The sequence below is a fragment of the Phyllostomus hastatus genome, unplaced genomic scaffold (genome assembly GCF_019186645.2).
Source record: "Phyllostomus hastatus isolate PE091 unplaced genomic scaffold, TTU_PhHast_1.1 phas_scaffold_78, whole genome shotgun sequence".
In the NCBI taxonomy this organism is placed as follows: domain Eukaryota; kingdom Metazoa; phylum Chordata; class Mammalia; order Chiroptera; family Phyllostomidae; genus Phyllostomus; species Phyllostomus hastatus.
Genome location: NW_025334041.1, coordinates 65529825 through 65549185, shown reverse-complemented (window position 1 = coordinate 65549185; position 19361 = coordinate 65529825). Strand labels below are relative to the sequence as shown.

Genomic DNA, 19361 nt, shown 5'->3' with positions numbered 1-19361 from the left:
CTATTCTCCAGCCAAGGACTCAGGCATGGGCCTCTCTTTACACCAGGATGAGATTGTGGACTTTCTAACTGGCGTGCTAACTCGTGCTGAGGGGCATGTGGGCGCTGAGCCTCGGGACCAGGATGCTGAGAAGAAGAAGAAGCCTCGGGATGTGACCCGCAGAGACCTGGCCTTTGAGGTTCCTGAGAGGGGCAGTCGACCCGCCTCACCAGCTGCCAGGCTGCCTGCCTCCCCTTCAGGCTCTGAGGTAATGTGGGCAGGGAAGGGGCACTTTTGCTGGGGAATGAGGATCATAGAGCTGGTGTCTTGGCTTCTTGAGGACTCCTTTATGTTGGGCCAGTGCTGTAGGCCTTTGAGTTCCCACAGGGAGAGAATTCCTGACCAGGGAATTCTAGGGGACATGCTGATTGGTGGTCAAATCCAGACAACATTGGCCCAGCTCCTGTTCTCCTCACCCTGCTCAGGATCTGTCCAGTGTGTCCAGCAGCCCTACATCCAGTCCTAAGACCAAAGTGACCACTGTAGCCTCTGTCCAGAAGTCCAGTCAGACCGGGAGCTCTCAGCTGCTGAAGAGACATGTGCAGCGGACAGAGGCTGTGCTAACCCACAAACAAGCTCAAGGTACAAGTGCCTGGCTCAGTGGTCTCTCTCGGGATTCGTCCTCTGCAGTTGACATCATGTGGCAGTTGGAAAGTACTGGCATTTACAGGGGCCATGTGAGAGGCACCTTTCCCACACTTCTGTCCAGGCAAAATTAGCTTGAGATGAATACCAAGGGCTGTTTTCAGAGTAGAACATCACATGATGTCTATGTGTAGGGGGCTGTAGCATCCCACTTGTTACCGCTTTGTCTTGGTGTTCTGGGCATTTAGGCTCTCTAAGCTGACTATATGTATACTGGCCTCAAATATTTTTCTAACTCACAACTGGGGAAGCTACAGCTTCTGTTTCAGGCCTGCCTAGCCACTCCTGTAGTCAGGGAGCTCTCCAGGTCACGTGGGTGGGGTGACTGGCGTATTCATCCGATTCTAGGGCAACTTAACGAGCATCATGCCTCTTTGTTTTGCTCTTAAGAGTTAAAATTTCCACACTGGGACTTTTGGCGAGATTTATTGTGGTCTCTGCAGATAGCTTTTAGATTAGGCTGGGAAATACATTGGTATGATTGAAATTGAAGTTTGGAGGTCAGTGATTGCTACATAAGAAGCTCCAGCAAAGGGAAAATTTGGTGGGTAGGGAGAGGAGAAACATCTCTCCCTCCAACTTTGATTCAGTTGGGCAGCCCCAAGACAAGGTCTCCTGGGCACGGACATTTGATGATATGTCCAGGAGCATGTATCCTGAGGTCCAGGGAGAGGCAGCAGCCAGAGCTGGCTGTCAAGTAGAAAAGGGTGGAGGTGACAGGAGGCTGACCTGTTTATTTCCTCTGGGTTTCTTTTAGTGGAGCCAAAGGGTAAAAGTGGAAAGGTGAAGGCAAAAAAGAGGCCAGGCCCTCAAGGTCCATGTGGATGCCTTGTGACTTAGGCTTTCTTAAGTGGTGGCCAGAGCCAAGTTCTGCGTGGGAGGTGTCCCCTTAGGCTTTTAATGAAGAAAGAGCCATCTGTGTGCAGTGCCTCTAGAGGAGATAATTACTTGAGAATCTAAGGAGACCTGGAAGGCTGATTGGTGAGTTGGTTTGAAAAGGGATCCAGAGAATCATGGAGCAGCAGCCAAAGCCCCTGGCTTTGCCCGAGCTCATAGGCAAAGGGGACAATGATAGCTAACATTTATGGAGCCCTTACTACCTGCTAGGGTCTCTTTCTGGTGCTTGACTTGCTGTGGCTAAGTGAATCTTGGTAGTGGCCCCATGAGGCAGGTGCATCTCTATTTTGAATTTATAGATGATTCCGTGGGGCTGCTGAAAGCAAAGTCAATTCAGTAATTCCAGAAATAGCCCCTGTTGACCATTTTCTAGAACATTTTCATATCTCTTTCTTACTCCCTTTGTCTCCTTTCTCTGGCTGGCTATGATTCTATAATTCTTTCTGATTCATTCCAGCACAGTTCGCTGCTTTTCTGAAACAGAATATGCTGGTGAGGAAAGCTCTTCCTCCCGGCACCTCCTCCTGTCTCTTTGGTGAGTATTGCTCTCTTCTGCTTCCCCACCGCGGCCTCGCATTTGTCCTTGTTTGGTTCCTCCTGTTCTTTTGTCTCTGCCTTTTTCTATCTTTTGATTCTTTTTGTTTTTCTGACTCCTTTTGCTTATTCCATTGTCTTTGCTTTTTCTCTGTTCTTTCTGTTTGCCTCTCATGGTGTTTTTCTCTCTTTGCCTCTCCATGTGTGCCTGTGGCCATTGCCTGTGCGCCTGAGTTTCCTTGGTGTTTTTCTCCTTGACTCTGGTTTCCCCCCTCCATCCTGGCCACTGCAGCCACTTACCAGCATAAGACTGTTAACTCCTTTCTCTTTTATTACCTCTTTCTAATTCTGATTGTAGTCGATGCCTCTATGCCCTAAGCAATTCTTCCAACTAATTATGCCCTCAGTGTGGTCTAGAGTAGCTCCCTGTAGCCCATGCCAACTGCCCCTACTCTCATGTGACTGCTGCCTTCCGCCCACCCCACCCCTGATTGCTTATGCTAACAAGAAGGACTGGGGCCTAGGAGTTTCTGGGTGTAAAGAGAAGGAGATTTATGAGGAAGCCTGAGTGATAACAAGGCTTGGCCTTTTACAGGATGAGTCTGTTTAATTCAGCAGAGGGTAAAGCCTATGTGTGAACAGGCAGCCTTTCTCTGCACTTAGTACAAGAGCCCTGGGGACTAGGTTGTGACATGTGCCACTGTTGCCCTGTTACTTTGGGGCAGGAGCTGTAAAGGCACCTTGGCTGAAGCATCCCTTGCCTAGGAGCTCCTAAAGCTAGCCTGAAGTCCTGGTGGCGTTCCTTCTCATTGCACCTGTGTGGCAAGCAGACCCTCAACCCTGGGCTCCTAGGGCAAGGGAGACTCAGAGCCCTGTGAAAATCTCCTATGTAGGGAAAACTGTGCAGCCTGCTCCTCCATTGCTTTTTGCTAGAATGTTTCCTCCCTCCAGCTATGTCATGTGGGGGAGGGCTTGAACAGGAAAATGATCACATCATTTGAGTCAGGGAAGCACTGTTGAGATCCACTATGGTGAGGCCTCTGTTTTGGTTGGCCTATGCTAGACTGGGTTTGGGTGTCTTGGTTTTTTTGTTCCTACAACTCAGAACCCCCTTCTTCCTGACTCCAGCATAGAATGAGGGATGAGTTTGGTGCCATTCTCTGAGAGGGAAGAAGTGGAGTTCTACCACAGGTGGGGCTGAACAAGGTGGCACTGACCTAGTGACTATCATCTTTGAAGTGTGACTCCATGCGTGGCTGGTATTCTTGTGTGTCCCCATACATAGCCATACTTATACTGGTCCCAAGTCTCACTGTCTGTTGAGACTGTGGAGGACCTTACCCCAGCTCTATCTCTTAGTTCCCATTTCATCAGAACAAACAGAGGAAGCAGAGAAAGAAGATGTTAGGGTCCAGCTGAAGCGGCACCATCCCTCCAGTCCTCTGTCTGGCAGTAAGACCTCCAAGCGACCCAAGATCAAGGTGTCCCTTATCTCCCAAGGGGACCCAGCCAGTGGGTCTTGTACTCCTTCCCAAGGAGGAGCCCCAGAAGGTGAGTTTCCTTGGCCTGTTTTAATAAACACTGACTGAGCTCTCCCAGGGCATATAGCATTGCCCTCTTGAAGCTGCTTGCTGGGGGCTCCGCCTTTCCTTTAGTGCAAGAGGTGCCTGGATCAGAGGGCTCAAGGTGGCCTGTGGGTGGGGAAGGTGGGCAATGACCTGATCTGATTCAGGATCAGGAAGGCAGGATGGAAATCAGAGGAAGCTCTGGGGTCATTCAGTGCATCATATATTTGGGGTTTTATTGTTCGTTTCAATTAAAGATAAAATATTCCAGAAAGCTTAGAAAGTAGAAGGAAAACAATAACTCTAGCTCTTCTTATTCTCATGTAGTTATTCTTCATTTTTCCTCTTTGATCTTTGTCCGTACTACTTTGCGTTTAGCCTGGCTGTGGGGTCTGAAAGGGACACCCAGCAGGACTAACGGGAAGCCTTGGGGTTTTGTTTTGCAGCCATGGGAGGGAAGCCCATCACGATGACACTGGGGCAGTCGTCAGCAGGGACAAAGGAGCTCACAGGGCTTCTCACCACAACCAAGTGAGTCCATTTCTTGGTCTGGCTGTTTTCCCTTCTCTCTCTTCGCCTCTTTTCCTGGTTCACTTTAATGCTTTGGGAAGATGATAGAATCTGGATTCTGTCAGTTTGGGGAATGTGACTTCTTTTTGGGTCGGACCTTTATTTTTCTTTTGGACAAACTCAGAGTTCAGTTCATTTTTACCTAAAGTTTGCAAAGCATCCCATAGCTCTTGCTTCAAGGTTTGAAGTTTTTACTTCTAGGCATGACTTCTAGAAGGACTAGAGGCTGGATTCAGAAGGTGGGGTAAAAAAACCAAAGGTTCTGGCCTTACATCCATTGCTGAAACCTTGCTGGGCCCTGCTCTGGACCCTCCCTATGTTGCCAGGGTCTGCTGCCCTCCAGCCTTCAGATAATGGAGCCCTGTCTTTGTGTCTAGGTCCAGTGCTTCTGAAGGGGGTGTGTCAGCCAGCCCAGCCTCTGCCGTGGTCTCCAGCAGCAACGCACCCAGTCCCTTGCACACGCTCCAGAGCCGCCTAGTGGCCACCTCCCCTAGCAGCTCCCTCCCAGGTATCTGGGGGCCAGCATCCTGGCCCCTCAGCAGAATCTGGGAAGCTGCTGTTGGGTGGTCATGGGAAAGCAGCCTGGAGCTGTATTTGGAACTCCTTGGGGTCTTGGGCTTATCAGGGAAGCTGGAGTTAGCTTCAAGGAGCATGAAGTTCTTGGCCTTAATATGTCCAGTGAGTAAACAACCCAGTCTGTGGGTAGTGTATCATGTACTCTAAGGACGAGAAATCACTGATGGGAGATATGAGTATAGTGTTTCATTTTGGTGTTTATAAACACATCTGATTGAATAAAACCGGAAATGTGCTATACTGGACGTTAGTAAGCGAGACATTTCTGCCTATGCATGTCTCCTCACCTTCTCCACCCACACCTGACACTGGAAAGGCTAGTTGCCTGAGCCCAGCAGAGCCAAGGCACATGCCCTTCTTCAAGAGGACCTTTCTCTTTGCTTTGAGGCCCCTGGGCTACGTGCAAAGTGAGGTGTACATCAGGTACTTGGAATTCTCTTGGCTTAAAAAGTTCTTCCTCTTCCCTGAAAAGAAGTGAGGGAATTTAGAGTTCTGAAAAGGGGGATTGAAGCTCTTTTTGGTTTTCCTAAAGTTTTAAGAATGTAGGGTGGGTGGTTTGCAGCAGGTTGGGATGTGTAGAAAGACTGAAGGCTGTGGGTCTGCGTAGACCCGTCCATATGTAGGTGATCAGCAGGTGTGCTGGGAAGAAGCCCTGGCTGGCCTCCGCGAGGAGCGCTGGGAATGTCCAAAGGCAAGAGCACAGGCATTTACCTGGTTGTTGAGGTTGGATGGGCATGACTGCTCTTGGATAAGTGGTTGAGTTTGTGCTGATGTCTGTCACATCACCTCCTAGGGGCCACGTCAGCCAGCAGCCTCCTCCAAGGCCTCAGCTTCAGCTTGCAGGATATCAGCAGCAAGACCTCTGGTCTCCCGGCAAATCCCTCCCCAGGACCATCCCCACAGGTACATATCTGCCCTCTTCTGGGCCAGGCAGGTGTGGGGAAGAGACCTCTTCAGCTTGGTTGGTTTTGGTAGGGAATCTGGAATCTGAGTCAAGGACAGACAGCCTCTGACTTCCCAGAGGGGAGCTACCAAAGGTTAAGGCTCCATCACTTAACTGCTGTGTGACACTGGACAAGTTTCTTGACTTCTCTGTATCTTTATTTCTTTGTCTATGAAATGAGGATAATAGTCCCTCCCTCACAGAGTTGTTTTGAGGACACTGTAAGATAATATGTAGAAAGTGCCTGGAAGAATACCTTGCATGTGGTGGGCACTCGATACATGGCAGCTCTTAATAACATGCTGTGGGCCCTCCACACTTGAATGTGGCTGTTGGGCAACACCTTCTGATTACCTGGGCTTGTGTGTCCCACAGGCCACCAGTGTGAAGTTGCCCACCCCCATACAGAGCCTGGGTGCCATCACCACGGGCACCAGCACCATTGTCCGTACCATTCCTGTGGCCACCACACTCTCCTCCTTGGGTGCCACTCCTGGTGGGAAGCCCACAGCCATCCACCAGCTGCTGACCAATGGGGGCCTCGCCAAGCTGGCAAGCAGCCTCCCTGGCCTGGCCCAGATCTCTAACCAAGCATCAGGTGAGTCTTTCTTGAGAGCCATGAGGACTCCCAGATACAGGATCTTCCCCCAGAACTTTCCCATCTCACACAGGAAGACTCTGGACCCAACTAGGGTCTTGGCATTGACCTTCAGTAATTCAGCTTGTGGGGGGTCCATCCCCTAGAGAGTTTGAAAGAACATGGGCTGTTTCCTTTTGGCCTTTCAGAATGACTGATAGGGCGTAGATGACCCAGCTGGGGAGGAGGCCAAGGAGCGGGGCGGAGGGAGGTGTGTTAGGTGGGGAAGAAACTCCCAAGAAAGGAAAGTGGAGATGTGACAAAAAAACCTCTGTCCCATGCTCTTTCTCTCTCTCAGGCTTGAAGGTCCCCACCACCATTACTCTGACCCTACGTGGGCAACCAAGCCGAATCACCACACTGAGCCCCATGGGCCCAGGAGCAGCTCACTCGGAGGAGTCCACCTCCCAGGTGCTGCCCTCCAACTCACAGGTGAGTCTGCTGGGGAAGATAAGGACACAGGCTCCAGCATTGGGAAGTTTTGGTGCACTGGGTTTGTAGGCATAACATTCAAATCCAGACTCAGGGTTTGTAGTTTGGGATCTGTTAGCAAGTCATGGACCTCTTTGAGCTTCTTTTTCTGTCACACTCCCTGGGCTATTGTGAGGATTAATTAGGTAAAATGTTCCTATGTGTCGCAGTGCCTAGTGTTTGATGTGTTGTTTACTTTCCCTCTCCATCCCTTTTCCTCCCCCCTTTGCGGCATCACCATGCAGAGGTCGTGGCAGAGGCTCTCCAGCATTGAGCCCTTCCACATCTTGGCACTCAGTGCCATCTTTTTGGAGCACAACTAGGTTTTTGATAGCTCTTACTCAGGAGTCACCTTTAGTTCCTCTCAGCTGATCTGATTTCCTTTATGATTTTTTGAAGTGAAATGTTTCTAATCTTACATGGTGATCTGAGAGCCATGCAGAGATCAGAGATTAAAGGAAACAGTCGTTTGTGTCCAGTATGGAGTGTGCTTTCCTTCAGTACCCACTGTTTCAGCCAAGGCCTTCCATGCAGGAAAGGTGCTGTGCTGGTCACTATGGCGCAAAGCTGGCCCTGGTGCTGGCATTCCCACTGCCAACTTTACCTGGGAATGGGGGGCTGGACATGATTGACAGAGGATAGTTCCTGGCTGGCCCAGAAGCTCCTCTGTACAGGGGTTGTTTCTTGGCACTCATGGGGGTCATAGCCCCACCCCTTGCCATTTTGCAGAGAGGTGGAGGTGTTCTCATTTTTTAAATTTTGTTCATTATTTTTTCAATTACAAAAGTGATTGTGCTTATTTTCAGTAATATAAACATTACAGAAATAATGTAATTTAGTACAAATTTCCCATGAGACCACTCCCAGAGATGATAAGTACTGATAATGGCTTGCCAGTGCATCCTTCTAGATTTTTCTTATTTTTTGACAAAAATGGGATCACAAAATATGGATTTTTGTAACTAGCCTTTGTTTAGAAAATATGTTGTGGATGTTTCTCTGTTGGTTACAAAGAGACCTACCTATGTCTTGTTGGTGACTACCTGACAAGGGACAGTGTGAGAAAGTGGGTTTTCCCTGCCTCCTGATGGATAGTGAGTTAGGTTACATTTTGTTTTCTGATATCATAAATAATGGCGCAGTGGACACCCTTGTCATGATTTTTGTTTACCTCTGGGAGATTCCTGCAGGCTGGAGACCAGTAGGTAAAGGGTATATGAATCTGCCACCTGGAAGCTGCTGACTAATTGTCCTTCAAAATGTTTTGCTGATTTACTGTTCAAGCCACAGTGATGAGAACATCTGTTTGTACCATTGCCAATTGTGAAAATCAGTATTTTTAATTTTATTGATTTGATGGGTGAAAAGTGAACTTGTTTTAATGTGCATTTTCCTGATTATTTATGAGGTTGTATATCTTTTATGAATTGCCTGTTATGTTCTGCACCTGTTTATTTTAAAGCAGCTTTATATATAGTCAAGTCACATATACTTTATTCCAGTTGCCTTTTTTTCCTTTCCATCAAAGTATTAAATGTATGTCTTTTAACTTTTGTTTCTGTATCCTTTTCATACAGACATTAAAATATTTTATACAGTGTAATCATCAAATCTTTTTCTGTATGCCCTTCCCACTGCAAGAGTATAATCATTTTGCATTTTCTTTTTTATATTTTATTTTTTAAATTGTGGTAAAATATACATATGTACAATTTACCATTTTTACCCTTTCATGCTTACAATTCAGTGTAATACAGCATACTCACATTGTTACACAGCCATCACCACCACCTACGTGTAGAACTTTCCCTTCATCCTGTATTGAAACTGTGCTTTGTGAAGTGCTTTTGTTTGTTCATATACCTCTTGCTTTTCAGTCTACTTGGAATTTATTTTTATGTGCTAAGTGAAATGAGGATCTAACTGTCAAATCCATTCATTCTTCCTTCATTTGCCATCGCTGCTCTCACATTCTAGATTACTATGCACATAGTCAAGTGTTTCAGAGGAAAAGCACTCTTCTGATTTGCTTTTATTTCACTTAGGATTTTGGTTTTTATGTTAATGAGTGAGATTGGCCTGTGGTTTTCGTTCAGTCACCCCTACTTTTGTGTGGGTGTGTGCTTTCCTTGTCCAGTTGTATAACTCTATCCCTATAGAACGAGATGGGAAGTATTTTATGTTTTCCTCATATTCTGAAACATTTATATAGCACGGAATGACCAGTTCCTTGACAGTTTGATGGAAATGACCTGTAAGCCATAGCAGCCTATTTTCAGGCTGTTGTGACCTTGCTGATGTGCACTGATGCACAACTAGAACCAGGTCCCCACCACATGGCACCCTGCTCTGTGTTCAGTGGTCCTTTGGGTCTGCTGTGGCCTGGGCGAGCTGGTTAGTGCTGGGAAGAGATTAGAGGACGTCGAGAATCCTTCCTAGCTCAGTGGAAGCACAAAATAAAGATAGTATCTGACTTCTACCTGAGGGAATTAACTTGAGAGCTTGGTTTTTATCCTAGTAAAATAGGTGTGTAATTACTAGGAGGGTTCTAGTGGTGGTTCTTTTCTTACAGACAGAGGAGGTATTATTAGATTAAGACTTGCTGACTTGAAACCTAACAGTTACCTTACTGTGTTCAGACTGCCAGACAGTATGATACCATGGAAAGCACTGGGCTATGGTCAGGCCCTCTGTTTTCAGCAAGCTGTGTCATTTCAGGCAAATCACCCAGCCTCTCTGGGCTTTGGTTTTCTCACCTAGTTTTGTGAGTTGGCAGTTTTTGTGGTGGTGGGATTAGTAGGAGCTGTCTCAGAACCTCTGCAGGCTTTGGGAGATGAATTTTCAACTTTAAGTTGAGAAACAAACCTCCCGTTTATAACATTTGTAAAACATTTGGAAATTTGAACACTAACTGGATAATTGTTGATATTAAGGAATTATTAACCTTCTTACATGTGATAATGGTATTTAAAAGTTTGAAAAAATAATTCCTTTCTATTTTTGGGTTACATATTACAATATTTATGGATAGAATGAATTTAAAAATAAAAATATCTGTGAATACCAACTAAGATATCTCTTGAGGTCTGTGCAAGCACTTAATTAACCTGTTTTCTTTCTGGCATTGATGGGTATTTGCTGTGTGTTTCCTTTATGGAGCTGAACTATCATGTCCTCTTTACAGTGGAAAAGCTGAGGAGGAAGTGGGGGCAGAGACTGCTTTGCCTGTGTCAGGGTCCTGAGAACGGATCCTTGCCTTTGGTCACCTATAGCAGCCCCTGGGGAGTAGGCTCATTGTCAGGTGTAATCCTAACCAGGACAAAGTAAGCACCTGTGCACAGCCTGCCTTTGGGTGGGGTGAGCACATGGGAGGAGCACCTTTGAGTTTTGATTGCCAGACCCTCTTCATTCCTCCTCTCCTGGGCCCCCCATCCTCCTCTCTTTACTGCATTCTCACAGACCTCAGGAGTTTTCCAAAGGTGAAATCTAGAAGTGGGGGAACCTTGGTGAGAAAAGGCTAGCTCTCTCAACCTTGCTTCCTTCTTCCTGAGCTGCAGGGCTCAGCAATTCAGGGCACCCTCCACAACCCCTAAAAAATGGGTAGACCTAAAGAATGACATCATTAAGACAAGTATGGAAAACCTCCCTTCAACAGTGTCACCCTTAACGTTCACCTGGTTCCTTCTCCTACATTTCCCCTTTCCTCATGCATAATAAGAGCTCACCTTTGTAGTTAAACAGATGCTATCATCTTACAGATGAGGAAAAGGAAGCTCAGAAGCCACTGGCCCTAGAAAATGGTAGAGGTGGGTCTCTGAGTATAGCATCCACATTCTGGAAACCACTTGGCTGCTGGAACACACATCCTTGCGCACCCAGCTTTTTCCCTATTGAGAATTACTTTGGTATAAATCTCAGGAGTGGGAGGAGGGGCCAGAGGATCTGGATGTGTTAACCTGGCAAAGTTCTGACCCTTGTTCACTACCTCTCCCGCCATAGCGCCTGCCTCCAGCGCCCTGAAGATGCCATGTGATGGTCTTCCTTTACCAGATTGGTGATGGCTGCTGCAGTGAGCCCTGGGTACATATGCTGTCCTACTAAGCTGTCCACTTGTCTGAAGACATCTTTAAGACACTCATTTTTGTCTCCCTGCCAACCGTCTTTGGGGTTGGGCCTCTGGTCTTATGAAACTGTTAGGCTAAGTGATATGGTGCCAGCAAGGGGAGCATCTTCCTCCAGTATCTACAGGTCTGGTTCCCAGAATTCCCAGGCTCCTCAGAAGATTTGGCGGTTAATGGGTTACTAGCACTAGCTATTACTTGCCCAGGTAGCAGTGTTGGACCATTCATTGCATTTCATAAAGGACCTCCTTTTGGACCTGTGTGGTGCCCCTATGCCAAGTTTGGAGAAAACATCCACATGATCCAGGCCTGCTGGGGTTCAGATTGAGAGCCCTTTGCTGAGGACCGAGGTCATCCTGGCCTACCAGTCAGCTGGTCAGTATGAAAAGGGCTTGTTTTGGACATTGCCGCTGCCTTCATCGAGTAGCATGAGAGAGTGCTCCTCATGCAGCTTCCTCTTCGGAACCACATCAGAGTAGCCTGCTGAGACCAAGAATTCCTGATTTCAAATCCATGAGAGAGAAAAGAGAACTAACCAAGCTGTCATCTCTCGGTCCCATTGGCCATGCACATGTGAAGAGCAGCAGTTGCTAGGAGATGAGCACTGGAACCACCCCTTTTTTTTTTCCATCATGGTTGGCAGAAAACCTGCTGGTCCAGGAAGGTTAAAGAAGAGCAATGGAACAACAAATGAAGTAGCTTCGAGGATGTATCAGTAAGTCCTGCAGTGAAAATGGTTTGGGTTTGAGGCTTTGCGTCTAGTACCTAAGGAATTGCTCTTCCACTGGTGAAGAGAAGAATTTGCAAGGTCAGAGGGATGCAACTCTCACCCCTAAAATCTCTCCCTCCAGTGCTTAAAGGTATAACAGGGAAAACCAGCTAAGTTAACATCTGGGCCGTTCCAGGAACTTGAAGCATCAAGATGATGAAGGTCATGCTTCATTGTTTCTCCTTCTCTCCTATATGACTTGTCTGCTTGCTTCAAAGTGGGAAAATCATTGGTACCAACACTACTGCACAGGGCTCTTGGTGCCACCCTGAGCCTGGGAGGTGGAGGTTCCTGAAGAAGTGATCACTGACGCTGGAGCTTGGAGTTCCTCTTTCCCTCCTCACAATACTTGTGTGCAAAGGTAGTTTTAGGTTTGGCTTAGAACCTGTTATCCACAGCAGCCTCCCTTCTCTTCCATACTCTAGAATGTTTCCAACTGTGGTGATAAGTCAGGCAACCCAGTGGACTCAGTTCAGTACCTCTAGGCCAGGAGGGTCCATAGCATGCCATGGCCACAACTGTGGTCCAGGGTCCTGACCCTTGTGCAGTGTATATCCAAACCAGGCCACCTGCATTCAGTTCAGGAGCCTCACCTTCCAGTCTGAGTAGCAGCTAGGAGGGGTGCCCAGTGTGCAGGAGTCTCAGACGAGACAGATCTGGGGATATGTATGGCAAGAGTGGAGATGACGTCTTACACATACCCTTCCCCCCTGACTGCTACAGAGCTGGTTTCAGTGGTGATGATACAGAATTACGCTTTATTCTTTTTTTCCCCCAGATTTATATTTTATTATTTTATTTAACCTTTATTGTATTTTTTTTCTATTACCATTTAGTCCCCTTACACTCCCCACCCCTCTACACTGTATTCTTACATTAGCTGGTGGGTAAACTGCTTTCTGAAATTCAGGAGGCAGTTAGTAAGTTTGAAGAAGATATGAAATCTAAAAGAGGTATCAGTGGGTCAGGGGATCGATAACTTTATGGGTAGAATAATATAACAACAGGACCTGAGGAAGGGTGGACTGTGAGACTATGTGAAGCTTTTAGAATCATTTGGGACAGGCAGAGGGCCCTAAACAGCCATTCCTAACTTGGGAATGCAGCCTAGACAGTGCTGGCAGGGCTGCTCCCGAAAGATGCTGGCTCAGTGTGTGCTGGAGCCAGAGGAACAACTAACACATCTTCCTGCTTTCATGTAAATCCTAGTGTACTTCCCACGGATGACTTCCTGAAGCTTGAGTTGTATACCCTGAAGAATGCCACACTGGAGAAGGAGAGTTGTGAGAACATGGATTCCTCACTTCGGAGGGACAGGCTAAAGGGGGATGTCATTGAAGTCCATAGAATCATGTTGCCCAATTACACGTGTCTCCTCCAACCACACTGTTTGAAATGTAAAAGGAAGCTTTCCTCTGTCACATAGCAGACCTGGAGTCTGGAACCTCAGACGGGGATACTACTGGCCAAAATGTTGAGGGATAAAGAAGGCTTTAGTTAAATTCTTGGACGACAAATACGTGTTGATGGATTTGTCCTTCTGGGAGATGTCCTCATGCCTTGGGAAGATGGAGGAAGACCTGTCCGTTCTTGGCCCCACCACAAGAACAGTCCTGGGCTGGATGGGTTAGAGACTGAGCCACTGTGACGGTTGTGTTTTTACGTAACAAAAACAATTGAAAAATAAAAGCAACTTTTGCATCACTCCAATTTATTTTCAGCTGACTTCTCGTGTTTTTTTCTGGTAACCACCCAGTGAAGTGGCTCAAAAAATAAAAGCTGAGATACTGTGGTAATTCCTATGCTCATCTCTGATGCTGGTGCCATGAGGTAGGTACTGTAATTCCCTTTTCATAGGTGAAAGGACTGAGGTATAGAGATATCACACCATAAGAAATGGCAGAAACAGGATTAGAACCCAGGCAGCCTGATACTAGCGTCTGTTGTTTTACTCTGCACTTGCTGAGGTTCTGCGGTGGGAGACCAGAAGTGGAGACTAACCCAGGAGGTGAGAAGATGGTTGCTTGGCCTTCATGTGACCCTTTTCAGTTTGTGCCCCACCCAGCCTACCATGATTCCTGCTGCTATGGTGGGACTCGCCTGAGTCAGTAAGTGAGGTCCTGAGAAATTGAAATCCCATTATATATCCTACATCTTCACCCCCTATGATAAATAAAGAGGTGAGTGAATGAATTCGAAACTCCAGATTATTTGTGAACTATTCAAGAGGACCTTTCCTCCAATCCTTAACTTCCAGGCCCCCATCCTTCATACTGGAACCCTATGTGGGTAGAAACCATAGTTGTGATAGACAGCTTGAGTACAAGTGGGCTCATTTATCACCATCTGTAGTGGAGACTTGACCTTCTCTTTCTCTCCCTTCCAACTCTACTCTCACTGACTTGGGAGTCAGATGAAGTGAGAAATTAGAATTAGGTGGTTCAGATGATAGCTGTCTTAAACTTCAGGAGTATCCAGGGCCATGGCAAATTATAATGCAGAAAAATCTTTGGTACCTTATTAGCTCCCTTTTTAAAGCATATGTTAGGATTGGTGGTTGCAGGAAGCAGAAACCATTCAGCACCCAAATTACTGTATTTTGCCATCTTTAATGTGCACTTTACCCACACTTTTTAGGGAAAAATAAGGGTGCACATTATACATGAGTAGTACCTGAAATACCTTGTATCTGTTCTTGTGTTTTGTAGTCATTCACTACATGAAATTTCTTGTACCATAATATGTTCAGAAATAAATGCTAAAATTCCTTTATAATACCAAAAAGTGCCTAAATATAAATGATTAAAAAATTAAAACAAAAGATATTTTTCCTGAAAGTTTGGGGCCAAAGTGTGGGTGCACATCTTACACAGGAACACATTATACACGACAAAATACAGTAATTCATAAAGGGAATCCTCTCCCCGTAGGTGCTCTCACAGACAGGACCTGACAGTTTCTGCTACTTGCCTCCTGACCTCAACTGACTAGGAACCAGCTTTGGTCCTGTTACAGGACTTTTAAGCTTCAGTTTTTTTTGTGGGTGGCAGGTCTCTCTATCTTCCAGTTCAGATTTTGCACCCAGTGACCCTGATTGCCTCAGCGCACTTACATTTGGTTCTTGCTGATTCTTTTCCGTCAAGTTGTTCTTGACGGTTGTTCTTGGAGAGTAGTGTTGAAATTTCTGACACTAATTATGGGATTGTCTGTGTTTCCTATTAGTTTTGTCAACTTTTGTGTCACATATTTTGCAGTTCTGTCATCTGGTGCATAGACATTTAGGATCCCTGTGTCTCTTTTTGGTGGGTTGTCATTATGTAATGTCTCTCTTTACCTGCTAATTTTCTTGGCCCCGAAATTTACTTCATCTGACATTCTGATGTCAATCTCTGCCATTTAATTGGTGTGTTTAGACTGTCTCCACTCAATGTAATTACACAGGGTAGAGCAAAGATAGGTTTACAGTTGTGAGTACACAAAACACTTTGTTCTTGCATTATTTAATAATTACTGTATTATTATTCTATACGAACAACTGAACAACCTACTTTTGCCTCACCCTATAGATGTATTAGGGTTTAAGTCAGCTGTTTTAGTTTTTGTTTTCTGTTTGTCTTTGTGCTGCTTTTTCCTGCCTTCAGGGGGTTGCTTGAACCTTTTTTTTTTTTTTTTTTTTAGAATGCCGTTTTGATTTATCTGTAGTATTTTTAAGTGTGCCTTTGTACAGATAGCTTTTACTGGTTGCTGTGGATGTTGCATTACGAATACACAAAACTTACTGTAGCCTGCTGGTACCAACTAGTTGAAGTGTAGAAGCCAAGTCTCTCTTTATATTCCTTTATCTTCCCCCATTTCTAATATAATTGTCTATGTGTTGAGGAACATGTTAGACAGTGTTATCAGTTTTGTTTCAAATGTTAATTTAGAAAGCTCAAGAGAAGGAAAATCTATTGTGTTTACCCATGTTTTTATTTTTATTTTATTTTTTTTAAATTTTATTTATTTTTAAAGAAGGAAGGGGGGGGAGAGAGAGAGAGAGAGAGAGAGAGAGGGAGAGGGAGAGAGAGGGAGAGAGAGAGAGAGAGAGAGAGAGAGAGGGAGAGAGGGAGAAACATCAATGTGCGGTTGCTGGAAGCTGTGGCCTGCAACCCAGGCATGTGCCCTGACTGGGAATTGAACCTGCGACACTTTGGTTCGCAGTCCACGCTCAATCCACTGAGCCACGCCAGCCAGGGCTTATTTTTAATATGTTTTATTGATTATGCTATTGCAGTTGTCCCATTTTTCCCCCTTTACTCCCCTCTGCCCTGCACCCCCTCCCCCCTCCCTCCCTCTCCCCTCTCCCACCCTTAGTTCATGACCATGGGTTGTACATATAAGTTCTTTGGCTTCTCCATTTCCAGTACTATTCTTAACCTCCCCTTGTCTATTTTGTACCTACCATTTATGTTTCTTATTCCCTGTACCTTTTTCCCCATTCTCGTCCTTCCCCCACTCCCTCCCTGCTGATAACCCTCCATGTGATTTCCAGTTTTGTGATTCTATTCCTATTCTAGTTGTTTGCTTAGTTTATTTTTGTTTTTGGTTGTTTAGGTTCTGTTGATAGTAGTGGCTTTGTGACTTTGTTGTCATTTTACTGTTCATAGTTTTTTAAGATCTTATTTATTTATTTTTAGAGAGAGGGGAAGGGAGAGAGAAAGAGAGGGAGAGAAGCATCAATGTGTGGTTGCCTCCCCCTCCTGGGAACCTGGCTGGTAACCCAGGCATGTGCCCTGACTGGGAATCGAACAAGTGACCCTTTGGTTTGCAGACTGATGCTCAATCCACTGAGCCACACCAGCCAGGGCAATGGTTCATAGTTTTGATGTTCTTCTTTTTCTTAAATAGGTCCCTTTAACATTTCATATAATAAGGGCTTGGTGATGATTAACTTCTTTAATCTGACCTTCTCTGGGAAGCACTTTATTGGCCCTTCTAAATGATAGCTTTGCTGGATAGAGTAATCTCGGATGTAGGTCCTTGCCTTTCATGACTTGGAATACTTCTTTCCAGCCCCTTCCTGCCTGTAAGGTTTCTTTTGAGAAATCAGCTGGCAATCTGATGGGAACTCCTTTGTAGCTAACAGTCTCCTTGTTGCTTTTAAGATTCTCTCCTTATCTTTACTCTTACATCATGTAGTTATAATTTGTCTTGGTGTGTGCTTCCTTTGGTCCAATTTCTTTGGGACTCTCTGGGCTTCCTGAACTTCCTGGAAGTCAATTTCATTTGCCAGATTGGAGAAGCTCTCCTTCATTATCTGTTCAAATAAGTTTTCAATTTCAAATAAGACTTTTCAATGTCTTGCTCTTTGGCTTCTCCTTCTGGCACCCCTATGATTCAGATGTTGGAATGTTTAAAGTTGTCCTGAAGATTCCTACGCCTCTCCTCATATTTTTGAATTCTTGTGTGTTCATTCTGTTCTGGTTGACTGTTTTTTTTTTTTCCTTCTGCTCCAAACCATTGATTTGAGTTCCGGCTTCCTTCCCTTCACTGCTGGATCCCTGTATATTTTTCTTTATTTCACTTTTCGTAGCCTTCACGTTTTCCTTTATTTTGTGACCATACTTAACCATTTCAGTGAGCATCCTGATTACTAGTGTTTTGAACTCTGCATCTGATAGGTTGGCTATCTCTTCATCGCTTAGTTATTTTTCTGGAGTTTTGATCTGTTCTTCCACTTGGGCCATATTGTTTCCCTGGGCACATCTATTATGTTGTAAGGGGTGGAGCCTTAGGTATTCACCAGGGCAGGGCAACCCACATCACTGGGTTGTAGTGATATATGTGGGGGAAGGGTCAGAGAGGGAACAATGCCATTTGTTGGACTTTGGTCCAGCTTTCAGTCATTTCCCCTGCTACCTACAAGCAAATTGGGCCCTTCTGGTGATGATTCCCCAGGTGGGTTGGTTTGTGTGTGTTCTAGGACCCTGTGGTTCTCTCCAACAAATTGTCCTTTGAGGCTGGGAGTTTCTCCCACCGCCACAACCCCCATAGGTTTTTACAACCAGAGACTTTTGAGGCTTTCTTTCCCTGTGCTGGAACCCTAGGTTCCATGGTTTCTCTCACTCTCCAGCTGCCCTTTCTGGTTTACCCACACGCAAATGTGGGACCACCAGTCATCACCTTGCCAAGAGTACTCTCTGACCCGGCTGTCCATCTGAGCCCCTCCTACCAGTGTGGATGAATGTTTTTTATTTAACTCCTTCATTGTCAGACTTCCATACAGTTCGATTTTCTGGCAGTTCTGGTTGTTTTTAAATTTGTTGTTGTCCTTTTGGTTCAAGGATGCAAAATATATCTACTTATGCCTCCATCTTAGCCAGAAGTCTGTTCTTTATAACTTCTGACACCTTCATTTGTCTCAAGTGTGTTCATAATTGCTCACTGAAACATTTTTTATCATAACTGCTTTAAAATCCTCATTAGACAATTCTGATATCTATGACATTGCAGTGTTGATGATCTGTTGATTTTTTTTTTTCATCCAAGCTCAGATTTTGATGGTGTTTTTTTTTTTAATCCTCACCTGAGGATATGTTTATTGATTTTTTTTATGTTTTAGAGAGAGAGGAAGTGGGTTGGGGGGAACATCGATGTGAAAGAGAAATATTGATCGGTTACCTCCTGTACATGCCCTGACTAGGGAAGGGCATGCCCACAACCCCTTGGTGCGTGGAATGACGCTCCAACCAACCAAGTCACCCAACCAGGGCAGATTATGCTCTTCTTGGTATGTTTTGAGAGGTTTCAATTGAAACCTGGACATCTTGGATGTCTCCTGTGAAACTATAGATCTTATTTAAGTCTTATGCTTTAGTAGCTCTTGTTTGAGACTTCTGTGCCAGGATAAAGGTGGAGCTGCTTTGGTACTGCCAGGTGAGATGGAAGTCTAGGATCCCCATATAGTTTTCATTGATTCTGTGGTGAGAGAGAGGCTCCTCTTTGCTGCTGGGTGGAGGTGAGAGTTTCACCTCCCTACTGGGCCTCTGCTAATACCAGCCTGGCTGGAATGGGAAAGGATGCCTTGTTATTGTTCTTAACCCTGCCTCAGTTTACACTTCAGGGGTTACATGCCCTTGTTACTCCTGAGCAGTGTAAATGTTCTGACTTTCTATTAGGTCTTTGCTGCCAACATCCCATCTAGGGTTAGGGGTGCCTTGTTACCTCCAGGTAGGGGTGGGTGTCCAGGCTAATCATATGCTCTCCAATGATACAGTGGGAATAAGGGTTGGAGGCCTCATTCCCACTCATTGAAATGAAAGTTTTGGTTCTTCTTTGACCACTGGCCTTTTTTGACACCAACCCCCAAATAACTAGACATTTAAAGAAAGAATCACCTCAAAAAGGCAGCACACTGGACAACATATACCTTCTGAAGCAGAATCATTGGAAGAGATGGACCAAGAAGTCCATACATATTCATATATGGTGAATGTATGGAAGGAGTTAAAGTTAGAAATTAGATGACACAACAATAAGAAAACTAAAAAAGAACCAGATAGAAAAATTAGTTACTGAAAAAATAAAACAGGATAATGATGGTATAAAAGAAGAG

At 45.4% G+C, this 19361-nt stretch overlaps 1 protein-coding gene across 13 annotated transcripts in view; it reads left to right on the top strand.

Annotated features, from left to right (window-relative positions):
* Window positions 1-13481, top strand: part of KANSL3 (KAT8 regulatory NSL complex subunit 3) — a 41896-nt gene extending 28415 nt beyond the window's left edge. For 7 of the 13 annotated variants that reach the window (XM_045827352.1, XM_045827355.1, XM_045827354.1 and 4 more), the window contains exons 13-22: window positions 47-247; window positions 465-621; window positions 2039-2116; window positions 3475-3666; window positions 4127-4211; window positions 4628-4758; window positions 5620-5729; window positions 6145-6367; window positions 6705-6838; window positions 10877-13481. In XM_045827352.1, coding sequence (XP_045683308.1) covers window positions 47-247; window positions 465-621; window positions 2039-2116; window positions 3475-3666; window positions 4127-4211; window positions 4628-4758; window positions 5620-5729; window positions 6145-6367; window positions 6705-6838; window positions 10877-10897 — 1332 coding nt within the window. In that variant the 3' untranslated portion in view covers window positions 10898-13481. The remainder of the gene's footprint in view (window positions 1-46; window positions 248-464; window positions 622-2038; window positions 2117-3474; window positions 3667-4126; window positions 4212-4627; window positions 4759-5619; window positions 5730-6144; window positions 6368-6704; window positions 6839-10876) is intronic. The other 6 variants (XM_045827359.1, XM_045827358.1, XR_006784380.1 and 3 more) reach the window with 5 other exon arrangements.
* Window positions 13482-19361: the final 5880 nt, after the last annotated feature.